The 11,905-nt window shown below is 63.4% G+C and overlaps 1 protein-coding gene across 1 annotated transcript; it reads left to right on the top strand.

Annotated features, from left to right (window-relative positions):
• The first annotated feature begins 5,936 nt into the window (after window positions 1-5,936).
• On the top strand, window positions 5,937-9,056 carry LOC135892258 (phospholipase A2 inhibitor and Ly6/PLAUR domain-containing protein-like). The gene is made up of 5 exons (XM_065419958.1): window positions 5,937-5,943; window positions 5,998-6,117; window positions 7,863-8,018; window positions 8,368-8,511; window positions 8,863-9,056. The coding sequence occupies exons 1-5, from the start codon at window positions 5,937-5,939 to the stop codon at window positions 9,054-9,056; spliced, it is 621 nt and encodes a 206-aa protein (XP_065276030.1).
• Window positions 9,057-11,905: the final 2,849 nt, after the last annotated feature.

Below are 11,905 nucleotides of genomic sequence, written 5' to 3'. Positions count from 1 at the left end.
ATATAAAGCTATTATACACCATTTATAAATCATTGGCTTCCCATGTTAAATGTTACAATAAAAAAAAAACCCATATTTGTATTTGTAAAGATTTTTATGGGAAAACTCAGAGACTTTGCAAACCTCTGAGAGATTCACTGGGATATTGCTGCCCCCAGATGGAGAATTTATTTTCTAATCAAATAGGACTAGTAAAAAGAACATACAGGAAGCACTTTATAGTCGATAATGGGCACGTTTCCTGGTGCTTGAAGGGAGTGAATATGAGGGGAAGCAGGGGAATACGGGGATATAAATAATTTATATTTTTACATTTATTATCATTTGCATTTCCACAGTGAGTTGGGGCCCTAGCCATGGACTGGGACCCTATTGGGCTAAGCACTGTACAAAAACAGAACAAAAAGACGGTCCCTGCTCTAAGGAGCTTACAATCTAAGTATAAAACAAAGGACAACAGATGGATGTAGACAGATGGGGGAGTACAAGTAAACAATGAGACAGTATTGGTCAGCAGAAGAGGTAGTGGTTTCTGCACAGCAACAGCCTAACCGTTGTCACGTTTTTGTAGGCATCACAGCAAAGGAGAGTACCGAGGAGCGATTGGAAGGTGGATGATCAGGTGGCTACATACTACGGCCGTGGCTCTCTAGCTCGAGGTGGGCAGTATGGATTATTATATAGCAAAACACAGAGAGGTCGAGCGACTAGTCCGAAATCAGGTGTGCAGCCACCACCACACCACCTGGCCCTTCCAGAGCCAGGAATACCACTCAGCAGCAGTTCTGACCTTCTCCCAGTCTCTTGTATCAATAACCACTAGACCGAATGTGTTTTCCAGAGCTGGGAACAGAACACTGTCTATTTAGGTATGTGCTAATATGGCTCTGTTCTTGCCTGAGCTCTTCACAAGCTTTCAAAAATACAAATAAGTTGATCACTCTTTTTTTCCCCTCTTCATCTTAGCCTGTAGGCAAAATAGCCTGATTAATTCAGAGGGGTTATTGCTTGCTTGCTTGCTTGTTTGTTTGAAGTGGGAGAGTTGTATGTGTCCGAAAAACGAAATGAGGAGAAGATAAATTGAGGCAATTTTGGATTAATGCAGAAAGTGGTATTGTTCTGATGTCCTGCTCCAACCAGTAGACTGTGCTCTCCCCCCAGAAGGAAGTACTAGTATTATCCATGTACTTTGTAGAAGGGTGACTTTCACTCTCCCTGGTATAGACAGGGAACTGAGATACAGAGGGGTGGAAAGGCTTGCCCAAGGTCAGTGCCAGAGCTAGGAATGGATAGGGTTACCATATTTCAACAATCAAAAAAGAGGACGGGAGGAGCCCCGCCCTCATCCTGCCCTAGCCCCGCCCCTTCCCCTTCCACTCCCTCCCACTTCCCTTCCCCCTCAGAACCCCCAATCCTCCCCCCCCACTCCTTGTCCCCTGACTGCCCTCTCCTGGGACCCCTGCCCCAACTGCCCCCCAGGACTCCACCCCCTACCTAAGCCTCCCTGCTCCTTGTCCCCTGACTGCCCCCTCCTGAGACCTTCCCCCCATCCTAACTGGCCCCCTAGGACCCTATCCCCTACCTGTCCCCTGACTGCCCCAACCCTTATCCACACCCCCACCCCCAGACAGACACCAGGGACTCCCATGCCCCATCCAACCACTCCCCACCCCCCGAACTCCCGACCCATCCAACCCTGCTCCCTGTCTCTTGACTGCCCCCTCCAGAACCTCCCTTCCCCTTCTCCGACCCCCTGGCCCCCTTACCCTGCCGCTCAGACCAGAGTGCTGCGGAGCGGCGCGCTGGGCAGCAGGGGAGGGGGAGCAGGAGCAGGGGGAGGAGCTCCAGACTGCCGGAGGCCCGATGCGAACGGCCGGCCGGCGATCTGGGAATGCAGGGATGGGGAGTGGGGAGAGAGAGGAGGGGAGTGATCTCAAGTTGCAGGGGAGAGGAGGGGGAAGTGGAGGAGGGGCTCTGGCTGTCAGAGCCCCGTGCGAGTGGCACGATCCGTCCGGCTGCCCTGTCAGCCGCACACGCTCTGCGGGGGGGCGGGGGGGAAATCCGGACATTTACAAATTCCCCCGGACGCTATTTTTAACTCAGAATCCGGACGAATGGTAACCCTAGGAATGGAGCACAGCTGCCCTGACGTCTCTCCATCCTCACCACTGGAGCCCAGGCCCTACCTACACCCCGCCAAGCTAGGAATGGAACCCAGGAGTGCTGATGCCTCAGCCCCCCAGTTCCCACCAAGGGACCCTCTCCTAGAAATGAGGCCCCGCTCTGCCTGTTGCACCACACTAGCTCAGAGTTGGGCAGCCATGACCCCCAAACCTCTCACATGTTACCCCACCAGTGCCCAGAACCCGCTGGCTAGAGGGAGCCAGAAGGCAGGGGCACCATCTAATGTGGTCCCTGCATCCTCAAGGGACTACATGTCCCAGCATGCAACGCTCTACGTTGAGTCACAGGGACGCGCGGGACTACGCTTCCCAGCACGCATCACGTCCTCCTGACCCTCGCGGCACGAAGCGTGGCGCGTTGCCCGCTGGGGGCTGTAGTCCCGTTTCCTCCCGCATGGAGTCCCGAGGCTTCTCCCTCCGCTTCCCCCTGCCGGCCGCCCAGCTGCTGCTCCCCCCGCCGGGGGACTGCCTCCTCGGGTCCCAGCCGCCTGGGAGAGCCCCGTTGCCCAGCTGCTGCTCCTGATGCCGGGTAAGTGGGTAGGTGTGGGTAGGTGCTGGGGCTCAGCGCTGCCTCCCAGGGCTGTTATAGGGCTGGGCTGGGCTGGGCCGGAAGGTGTTGAGGGCGTTGATCTTCTGCCACGGCGCCAGCAGGGATGTGTCGATCTTGGCGGCGTCCTGCAGGATCTCCCGGATGGTGTCCTCGGGGGTCTGCCAGACGCGGAAGCCTGTCGGCGTGCCGAGGTGCTGGTACGCCTGCCCCTCCGCCAGGGGAACGACGGACTCGCCCTGGATGAGGAACTCCGTCATCAGTACCGAGTCCCTCTTGCTCCCGCCAACATGGAGGGACGTGCACTTCTTGGCATTGAAGCGGAGTCCCGTCCAGTCCGCGGCTCTCCCGATGGTGTCGAGCATGCCCTGGAGCCTCTCGGGGTCATCCGCGATCAGGACCAGGTCATCCGCGTAGGCCAAGACGCTCACCCTCTCGCCGTGCAGGTTGAAGCCGTCGGTGCCGTCGGAGATCGCCTCCAGGAGCGGCTCCATGGCAAGGTTGAAGACGATCGGGCTGAGGGGGCAACCCTGCTTCACGCCGCTGTGGATTGGTATCTCGGTGGTCTCCCCTTCTACCGAGCGGATGGTGGTGCTGCAGCCCTCATATAGTTCCCGGATCAGGTGGAGAAAGGCCTCCGGCATCCCAAACTCCTGGAGTGTGTCGAAGATGTGGTGGTGGGGGATGGACCCGAAGGCGTTGGCCAGGTCGAGCCACGCTACCGCGCACTGCTTCCGCGTTCTCCTGGTCGTCTGGATGACGGTCTGGAGCAAGAAGTTGTGCTCGTAGCACCCCTCCGATGGCATGAAGCCCTTCTGGGCGGGGCTGATGGCTCCCCCGGTCGTCGCCCACTCCGTGATCCTGGCTGCCAGGCAGTGGCGTAGAGTTTGTACATGGTGGAGCAGAGGGAGATGGGTCTCCAGTTGCTGGGGTCTGCTGTGGGGCGGTGCAGGGGTCTCTCGTTGGCTGGAGCAGCAGGAGCGTGGAGGGGGTCCCCAGCGGTTGGGGCAGTAGGGGAGTGGTTGGGGGGTCCCCCGGTGGCTGGAGCAGCTGGTGGACAGCGGGGGAGTCACTCGGCAGCCGGAGTGCCAGGTGGTGGGCAGGCAGGTCTCTCAGATTCTGTGGCAGCTGGCGGGTGGCGGGTCGGGGTCTTGTCTGCTGGGGTGCATCAGGGAGCTCCTCGGGCACTGCGAGCGGTGGCGGCTGGAGCGCGGGGTGGAAGACCCCCGGGGGCTCGGACAGCCGTGGCTGGGGCGGGTGGTGGGGATCCCCTGGCTGCGTAGGCGGCAGCAGCGCGGAGCAGGAGATCCCCGGTGGCCAAGGCAGCGGTGACTGGGCCAGGTGGTGGGGTTCCCCATGTTGCCCGGGCAGCGAGTCCCCTGGCGATCGGAGCAGCGGCGGCTGCGGCGTACCGCGGGGCTCCCCCGGCAGCTCAGGCAGCGGCAGCCGGGGCACGGGGTACGGGTCCCCGAGCGGCGGCGGCAGACGCGCACCGCGGGGCTCCCCGGGCTACTCGGGCAGCGGCCGCCGGGGAGCGGGGCAGGGATCCCCCAGTGGCTGCTCGGGCAACAGTGGCTGAAACGCGCCGCGGGGCTCCCCGGGTCGCTCGGGCAGCGGGGGCCGGGGTCCCCAGCCTGCACATGGAGCAGGGGCTGGGGCACGGGGCAGGGATCTCCCGGCAGCTCCGCCAGCAGTGGCTGGAGCACGTGGCGGGGCTCCTCGGGCCGCACAGGCAGCGGCAGCCGGGGCACGGGGCAGGGGTCCCCCGGTGGCATGGGCGGTGGGGGGGTTGTGGGGGAGCCCCCTCGTGTGGGTAGGTGCTGGGGCTCAGCGCTGCCTGTGCACACCCCAGGGCACCGGTCCCCAGCCCCAGGGCACCCCATACCCAGCCCCCAGCCCAGCCCCAGGGCACCTGGGCCCCAGCCCCAGGGACACCCCTGTCCCCAGCCCCCAGGGCACCCTGTTCCCAGCCCCAGGGACAACCCCCATTCCCCAGCCACCGGGTACCCCTGTACCCCATTCCCCAGCCACACCCCTGTATCCAGCCCCCAGGGCACCCTGTCCCCAGCCCCCAGGGATACCCGCCATTCCCTAGCCCCAGGGCACCCTGTTCCCAGCCCCAGGGACACCCCTGGACCCAGCCCCCAGGGCAGCCCCCCATTCCCCGGCCACCGGGTACCCCTGTACTCCATTCCCCAGCCCCAGGGACACCCCTGTCCCCAGCCCCCAGGGCACCCTGTTCCCAGCCCCAGGGACACCCCTGGACCCAGCCCCCAGGACACCCCCCATTCCCCAGCCACCGGGTACCCCTGTACCCCATTCCCCAGCCCCAGGGACACCCCCATTTCCCAGCCCCAGGGCACCCTGTCCCAGGCCCCGGGACACCCCCATACCCAGCCTAGCCCTAGGGCACCCCTGTACCCAGCCCCCAGGACACCCCCCATTCTCCAGCCCCAGGGACACCCCTGTACCCAGCCCCGGGGCACCCTGTACCCCTGCACCCATCCCCCAGGGACACCCCTGTACCCAGCCCCCAGGGCACCCCTGTACCAGCCCCAGGGACACCCTGACCCACCCTGCTACTCAGTCCGCGCACCCCAGGGCCCCCCCTCCCCACTGTCAGGTGGCCGTAGACACTATCCCTCATCTAGCCCCATACACAGGATCTATCTAGCCCCACAGATACCGCCTCTGGCTACCTACGGGGGGGGCGGGGGGGGAGAGGGACGTGGGGATAGGTATGGGTGGGGGAGGGGATGGATCCTGTTGTCACTTCACCCAGTGAACTTTTGGTTATTTAATGTCTAATAGATTCCAGGTCTCGGAGGGGAGTGGGGGCTGGTGGGTTAGAGGGGGGGGGGGGGGGCTGGGAGCCAGGACTCCTGGGTTCTCTCCCCTGGTCTGGGAGGGGAGTGGGGGCTGGTGGGTCAGAGCAGGTGGGTGGGAGCCAGGACTCCTGGGTTCTCTCCCCTGGTCTGGGAGGGGAGTGGGGGCTGGTGGGATAGAACAGGGGGGTGAGAGCCAGGACTCCTGGGTTCATTCTGGGGCCATGGCTCGGTGAGAAGATATGCAGCGATACAGGCTGAGCAAGTGATTCGCTCCCCTGGCTGCAGGGCCACTGTGTCTCCACGGGGGCAGGATGGAATTTCCCCCACACAGGCGGGTTGATGGGCCCATGGGGCCGGTCTGGGGGGGCAGGAGGCGGGATGCCGGGTGAGATGGGCCCGTTGGAGGGGCTCTGACTGCGCTTCCCTCCCCTGTGCCCAGGGGGCGCCATCTCCTGCTATAACTGCACCAGCTTGGAGGGCTACAACTGCACCACGAACCAGGCCACCTGCACCAGCGCCGTCAACAGCTGCATCACCATCGCCCGTGACGAGGAGCAGGGTAGGGCCCGGCCTGTGGGGCTGGGGGAGTGGGGACAAGCAGCGCTGCGAGCTTCCCCCCAGCAGTGCCCCCCGGAGCTGCAGGCCTCCCCTGTCAGCAGTGCTCCGATGCTGTGAGCTTCCCCGCAGCAGTGCCCCCTGGAGCTGCAGGCCTCCCCTGTCAGCAGTGCTCCGATGCTGTGAGCTTCCCCCCAGCAGTGCCCCCTGGAGCTGCAGGCCTCCCCTGTCAGCAGTGCTCCGATGCTGTGAGCTTCCCCGCAGCAGTGCCCCCTGGAGCTGCAGGCCTCCCCTGTCAGCAGTGCTCCGATGCTGTGAGCTTCCCCGCAGCAGTGCCCCCTGGAGCTGCAGGCCTTCCCTGTCAGCAGTGCCCCCGCGATGCTGCGAGCTTCCCCGCAGCAGAGCCCCCTGGAGCTGCAGGCCTCCCCTGTCAGCAGTGCTCCGATGCTGGGAGCTTCCCCGCAGCAGTGCCCCCTGGAGCTGCAGGCCTCCCCTATCAGCAGTGCCCCCCCGATGCTGTGAGCTTCCCCGCAGCAGTGCCCCCTGGAGCTGCAGGCCTCCCGTGTCAGCAGTGCTCCGATGCTGTGAGCTTCCCCCCAGCAGTGCCCCCTGGAGCTGCAGGCCTCCCCTGTCAGCAGTGCTCCGATGCTGGGAGCTTCCCCGCAGCAGTGCCCCCTGGAGCTGCGGGCCTCCCCTGTCAGCAGTGCTCCGATGCTGGGAGCTTCCCCGCAGCAGTGCCCCCTGGAGCTGCAGGCCTCCCCTGTCAGCAGTGCTCCGATGCTGGGAGCTTCCCCGCAGCAGTGCCCCCTGGAGCTGCAGGCCTCCCCTGTCAGCAGTGCTCCGATGCTGGGAGCTTCCCCGCAGCAGTGCCCCCTGGAGCTGCAGGCCTCCCCTGTCAGCAGTGCCCCCCCGATGCTGGGAGCTTCCCCGCAGCAGTGCCCCCTGGAGCTGCAGGCCTCCCCTGTCAGCAGTGCTCCGATGCTGTGAGCTTCCCCGCAGCAGTGCCCCCTGGAGCTGCAGGCCTCCCCTGTCAGCAGTGCTCCGATGCTGTGAGCTTCCCCCCAGCAGTGCCCCCTGGAGCTGCAGGCCTCTCCTGTCAGCAGTGCTCCGATGCTGTGAGCTTCCCCCCAGCAGTGCCCCCTGGAGCTGCAGGCCTCTCCTGTCAGCAGTGCTCCGATGCTGTGAGCTTCCCCGCAGCAGTGCCCCCTGGAGCTGCAGGCCTCCCCTGTCAGCAGTGCCCCCCCCCGATGCTGTGAGCTTCCCCGCAGCAGTGCCCCCTGGAGCTGCAGGCCTTCCCTGTCAGCAGTGCCCCCCCGATGCTGTGAGCTTCCCCCCAGCAGTGCCCCCTGGAGCTGCAGGCCTTCCCTGTCAGCAGTGCCCCCGCGATGCTGCGAGCTTCCCCTCAGCAGTGCCCCCCGGAGCTGCAGGCCTCCCCTGATAATGGTGCCGCCCGGCACTCCAAGTTTCCCATCAGCAGTGCCCCTCCAGTGCTGCGAGCTTCCCCCCAGCAGTGCCCCCATTTGACGTTGCGCACGCCTCCCCAGTAGTCCCCCCCACCCCAGTGCTGCGAGCTTCACACTAGCAGTGCCCCCCTATGCCACTGGTAGACTGAGGGCGGTGCGGGTACAAAACCCGCGTGTGTCCTAGCCCCTTGACTGCTTCATCCCAGGGGGATTCTCCCCACAAATCATGGCTTGCACCATCCCCGTACCCCGTGTCTCACCCCCGGTGCCCGCCCTGTCCTGCCAGGGGACGAGGACAAGGAGAAGACGGTGTACGAGAAGAAATGCAACTCGGACGACCGGCTCTGTAACCAGTTCTACGGGCTGACGGCCGGCGCCTACCGTCTGCGCTGGAACTCGACTTGCTGCCGGGCGGACAGCTGCAACGTGCCCGAGATCACACGTAGGAGCCCCCTGGGCGGCGCCAGGATGCCTGGGTTCTCTCCCCGCTCTGGGAGGGGAGTGGGGGCTGGTGGGTTAGAGCAGGGGTGGGGGCTGGGAGCCAGGACGCCTGGGTTCTCTCCCCGGCTCTGGGAGGGGAGTGGAGTCTGGTGGGTTAGAGCGGGGGGATGGGAGCCAGGACTCCTGGGTTCTGTCCTAGCTCTGGGAGGGGAGTGGGGTCTGGTGGGTTAGAGTGGGGCGATGGGAGCCAGGACTCCTGGGTTCTCTCCCTGGCTCGAGTGGGGGCTGGGAGCCAGGACTCCTGGGTTCCATCCCCGATTACTCCTTGTTGTTGTGTCTCCTTCCCGCAGTGCAGCCCAGCTCCAGGGTGCCCAACGGGCTGCGCTGCCGGTCGTGCTTTGCCCGCGGCTCAGACGTCTGCGTGCCCACCGAGGTGCTGAACTGCACGGGCCTGCAGACCCGCTGCATCCAATTTGCCGCCACCGCCGGCGCAGGTACCGGGGGCCGGGCTCTGCTGGGGGGGGAGGTGAGGTTCAGCCGCATGTGTATTGGGGGGGGGGGGCCCTTGTGCCTATGAGGGGTCATGCCCATGGGGTGGCTGTGGGCCTGTTCCCATGGGGTGGTTGGGGGGATATGTGGGGGGCTGATGCCTTTGGGGAAGTTGGGGGGCTGTGGAGGGGGGCTGGTGCCCAAAGGGCAGTTGGGGGGCTGGTGCTCCGGGCCGGGTGGGGGGGATGTGTGGGGGACCGGTCCCCATGGGGCAGGTGGGGGGCTGCATGGGGGGCGGGTGCCCATGGGGCTTTTGGGGGGTCCCTTGCGCCCCTAACCCTCTCCCCTCCCCCCAGGGTTTGAGGGTCTCCGCGTGGCCTTCATGGGCTGTGCCACCCGCAGCCTGTGTGACGTGGGCGCCGTGGCCCTGTTCGCCTCCCAGCGCCAGGCCGTGCTCAAGACCAACCTGTGCAGCGCGGCGGGGGCGGCCCGGGGGGGGCTGCCCCTCCTCAGCCTGGGGGGGCTGCTCCTCTGGGCGCTGCGCTCCTGATTGCATCATCCCCCCTCTGCAGCACCCCCCTTTGGCAGGGAGCCCCCCCCCGATCGCACTTTCCCCCCCATAGTGCTGGGAACTAGCCCCTTCCCCGGCAATCGCTGCCTCCCGGTCATCCTCCCCCCATTACCCCCCCAAAGCTGGGCACTGCCCCCTTAAATGCCACCTGCTACGCCCCTCCCCACCTGCCCCAGCGCCCCCCCCCCCGTCACTTCTCCCCCGACACAGTACTTCCCACAGCCCAATTCCTTGTCCTCTTCCCTGGGTTGGGAGGAGGCCGGCGCCCCCCAGAGGGGACAGGCCCCTGCCCCATTCCCCACCCCCTGAGCCAGCCAGTCCCTGCCCTGGGGCCGGATGGGAGCCAGCGCCCCCTAGAGGGGACAGGCCCCTGCCCCATTCCCTGCCCCCTGAGCCAGCCAGTCCCTGCCCTGGGGTCAGATGGGAGCCAGCGCCCCCTAGAGGGGACAGGCCCCTGCCCCATTCCCTGCCCCCTGAGCCAGCCAGTCCCTGCCCTGGGGCCGGGTGGGAGCCGGCGCCCCCTAGAGGGGACAGGCCCCTGCCCCATTCCCTGCCCCCTGAGCCAGCCAGTCCCTGCCCTGGGGTCAGATGGGAGCCGGCGGCCCCTAGAGGGGACAGGCCCCTGCCCCATTCCCTGCCCCCCTGAGCCGGGCAGTCCCTGCCCTGGGGCCGGATGGGAGCCAGGGCCCCCTAGAGGGGACAGGCCCCGTGTCTGTTCGCTGGTCGTGATTGCCAAACCCAGGGCTTGCAGGAGTTTCTTTCCCACCTGAGATCTGGGATCCGGGTTGATTTTCCGGTTTCATTCTGGTCTCACCAACCCGGCTCACGCGACGGGAACGGCCAGTTTGGGTCAAAAATGCCGTTGCAGAGTTTTATATAATAAAGTTGCAAATACGCACAAGTTTGTGTTTATATGGGGAGCCCTCGCCTGGCACTGGGACGCGGCCGCTCTGGGGTGGGGCGCCGGGGCTGGTTACACGGGGACCCCTCCCCCAGTGCTCAGATGCGGCCGCTCTGGGGTGGGGCACAGGGGCTGGTTATACGGGGACCCTTCCCCCAGTGCTCAGATGTGGCCGCTCTGGGGTGGGGCGCCGCAGCTGGTTACACGGGGACCCCTCCCCCAGTGCTGAGATGTGGCCGCTCTGGGGTGGGGCGCCGGGGCTGGTTACACGGGGACCCCTTACTTGGCACTGGAGTGGGGGGCGGGGCCTGTTCATTAGAGGGCTCCCAGACTGAGTCCCCCGCCCCCCCCTTTCAGCTGGGAATGGGGGAGAGGCGGCAGCCGAGAGCTGGGCTGGGATCAGAACCAGACATGCTGGACCGGCCGGGGGCGGCGCCCCCTTGGAGCAGCTCTGACCCCCCCCCTGGAGGGGCCTGCCACTCACCCCCCAGGCTGGCGCCCCTTTGGCCGAGCCCCAGGCCAGCTGATGTTGCCATGACGCCACCACTTATGGGCAAGGGAAGGAGAAGAATTTAAGGAACAAAAGGATGAAAGAGGGAACATTTCTGGGGCCGGCTGGTTCCTCCAGGGCCTTCTGCTTAGCCCCCATTTTCTGCACTCACAGAGTCCTCTGGGCACTGAGCCCACTGCCAGGCGCCCTGCCCAGCCAACTCCCAGCCCCCTGCTCTAACCTCCAGCCCCTACGCCCCTCCCAGAGCCGGGGAGAGAACCCAGGAGTCCTGGCTCCCAGCCCCCCTGCTCTAACCTCCAGCCCCTACGCCCCTCCCAGAGCCGGGGAGAGAACCCAGGAGTCCGGGCTCCCCGTCTGTTCCCCAGCGACTGGAATTCCTTGGCCTTGGTTGTGTAACCTGCCCCCAATTTCACCTCTCTGCTGTGGGTGGTGAAGTCACGGCACCGGCCTTACGCAAGGGTTGTTGTGTTTGTGCCCCCGGGCTGGGCTGGCCACGGAGCTGCTCACAGGGGGTGGGACAGGAGTCTGGGGGGGCAGGATGACCCCCCCGTGTGTGGACGCAGGGCAGGATTATGGGCTGAGGGTGGGAGGTTGTTTGCAGTTTATATGTTCTAGAAGTGATATGATTAATTATTACCGATGGATTTTTTGCTGTTTAAGATTCATTGAATCTATATTAATTATTATAATATATTATATAATATATTATAATATATTGTTCCAGTTTATAATGTATTGAGTTTATATTAAGTATTAAATATTAATTATTTTCGCTGAAGCTGCTCTTTTATTGAATGTATGTTAATTATTAATGAATAAATGTTAATTAGGTTTTGCAATTTCTGTTATTGGTTTTGTATTATGTCATGGACTCACAGATCGTGCCCACTCTTGGCCCCGTGCGGTCCGTGGGGGGTGCCCCTTTCAGTGTGACAGCGCTTCTCGGGGGTCCACTCTCTCTCAGGGTCAGGCCCCTCCACCTCCTGGAGCCGCACCTCTCTGAGCCTTAGCACGTCTGTCTCTCACCGTGGGCCCCCTCAGGGAGTCCCCTCGCTCTGGACCCCCGGGGCCTCCACTTCTCTAGACTGGAGTGACTCTCCGCCAGCGTAACACATATAAAAAGGGAAATAAAAACAACCCAGGAAACTACAGACCAGTTAGTTTAACTTCTGTGCCAGGGAAGATAATGGAGCAAGTAATTAAGGAAATCATCTGCAAACACTTGGAAGGTGGTAAGGTGATAGGGAACAGCCAGCATGGATTTGTAAAGAACAAATCATGTCAAACCAATCTGATAGCTTTCTTTGATAGGATAATGAGTCTTGTGGATAAGGGAGAAGCTGTGGATGTGGTATACCTAGACTTTAGTAAGGCATTTGATACGGTCTCGTATGATATTCTTATTGATAAACTAGG

The sequence above is a fragment of the Emys orbicularis genome, chromosome 20 (genome assembly GCF_028017835.1).
Source record: "Emys orbicularis isolate rEmyOrb1 chromosome 20, rEmyOrb1.hap1, whole genome shotgun sequence".
NCBI lineage: Eukaryota > Metazoa > Chordata > Testudines > Emydidae > Emys > Emys orbicularis.
This window is presented reverse-complemented; position numbering and strand designations above follow the sequence as displayed.

What these genes read in the sequence shown, in the direction of transcription:
- LOC135892258 (XM_065419958.1), top strand. An exon ending in CAACGTGCCCGAGATCACAC is followed by an intron (nt 8,019 to 8,367) that starts GTAGGAGCCCCC and finishes TCCTTCCCGCAG; the next exon opens with TGCAGCCCAGCTCCAGGGTG. An exon ending in TGCCGCCACCGCCGGCGCAG is followed by an intron (nt 8,512 to 8,862) that starts GTACCGGGGGCC and finishes CCCTCCCCCCAG; the next exon opens with GGTTTGAGGGTCTCCGCGTG.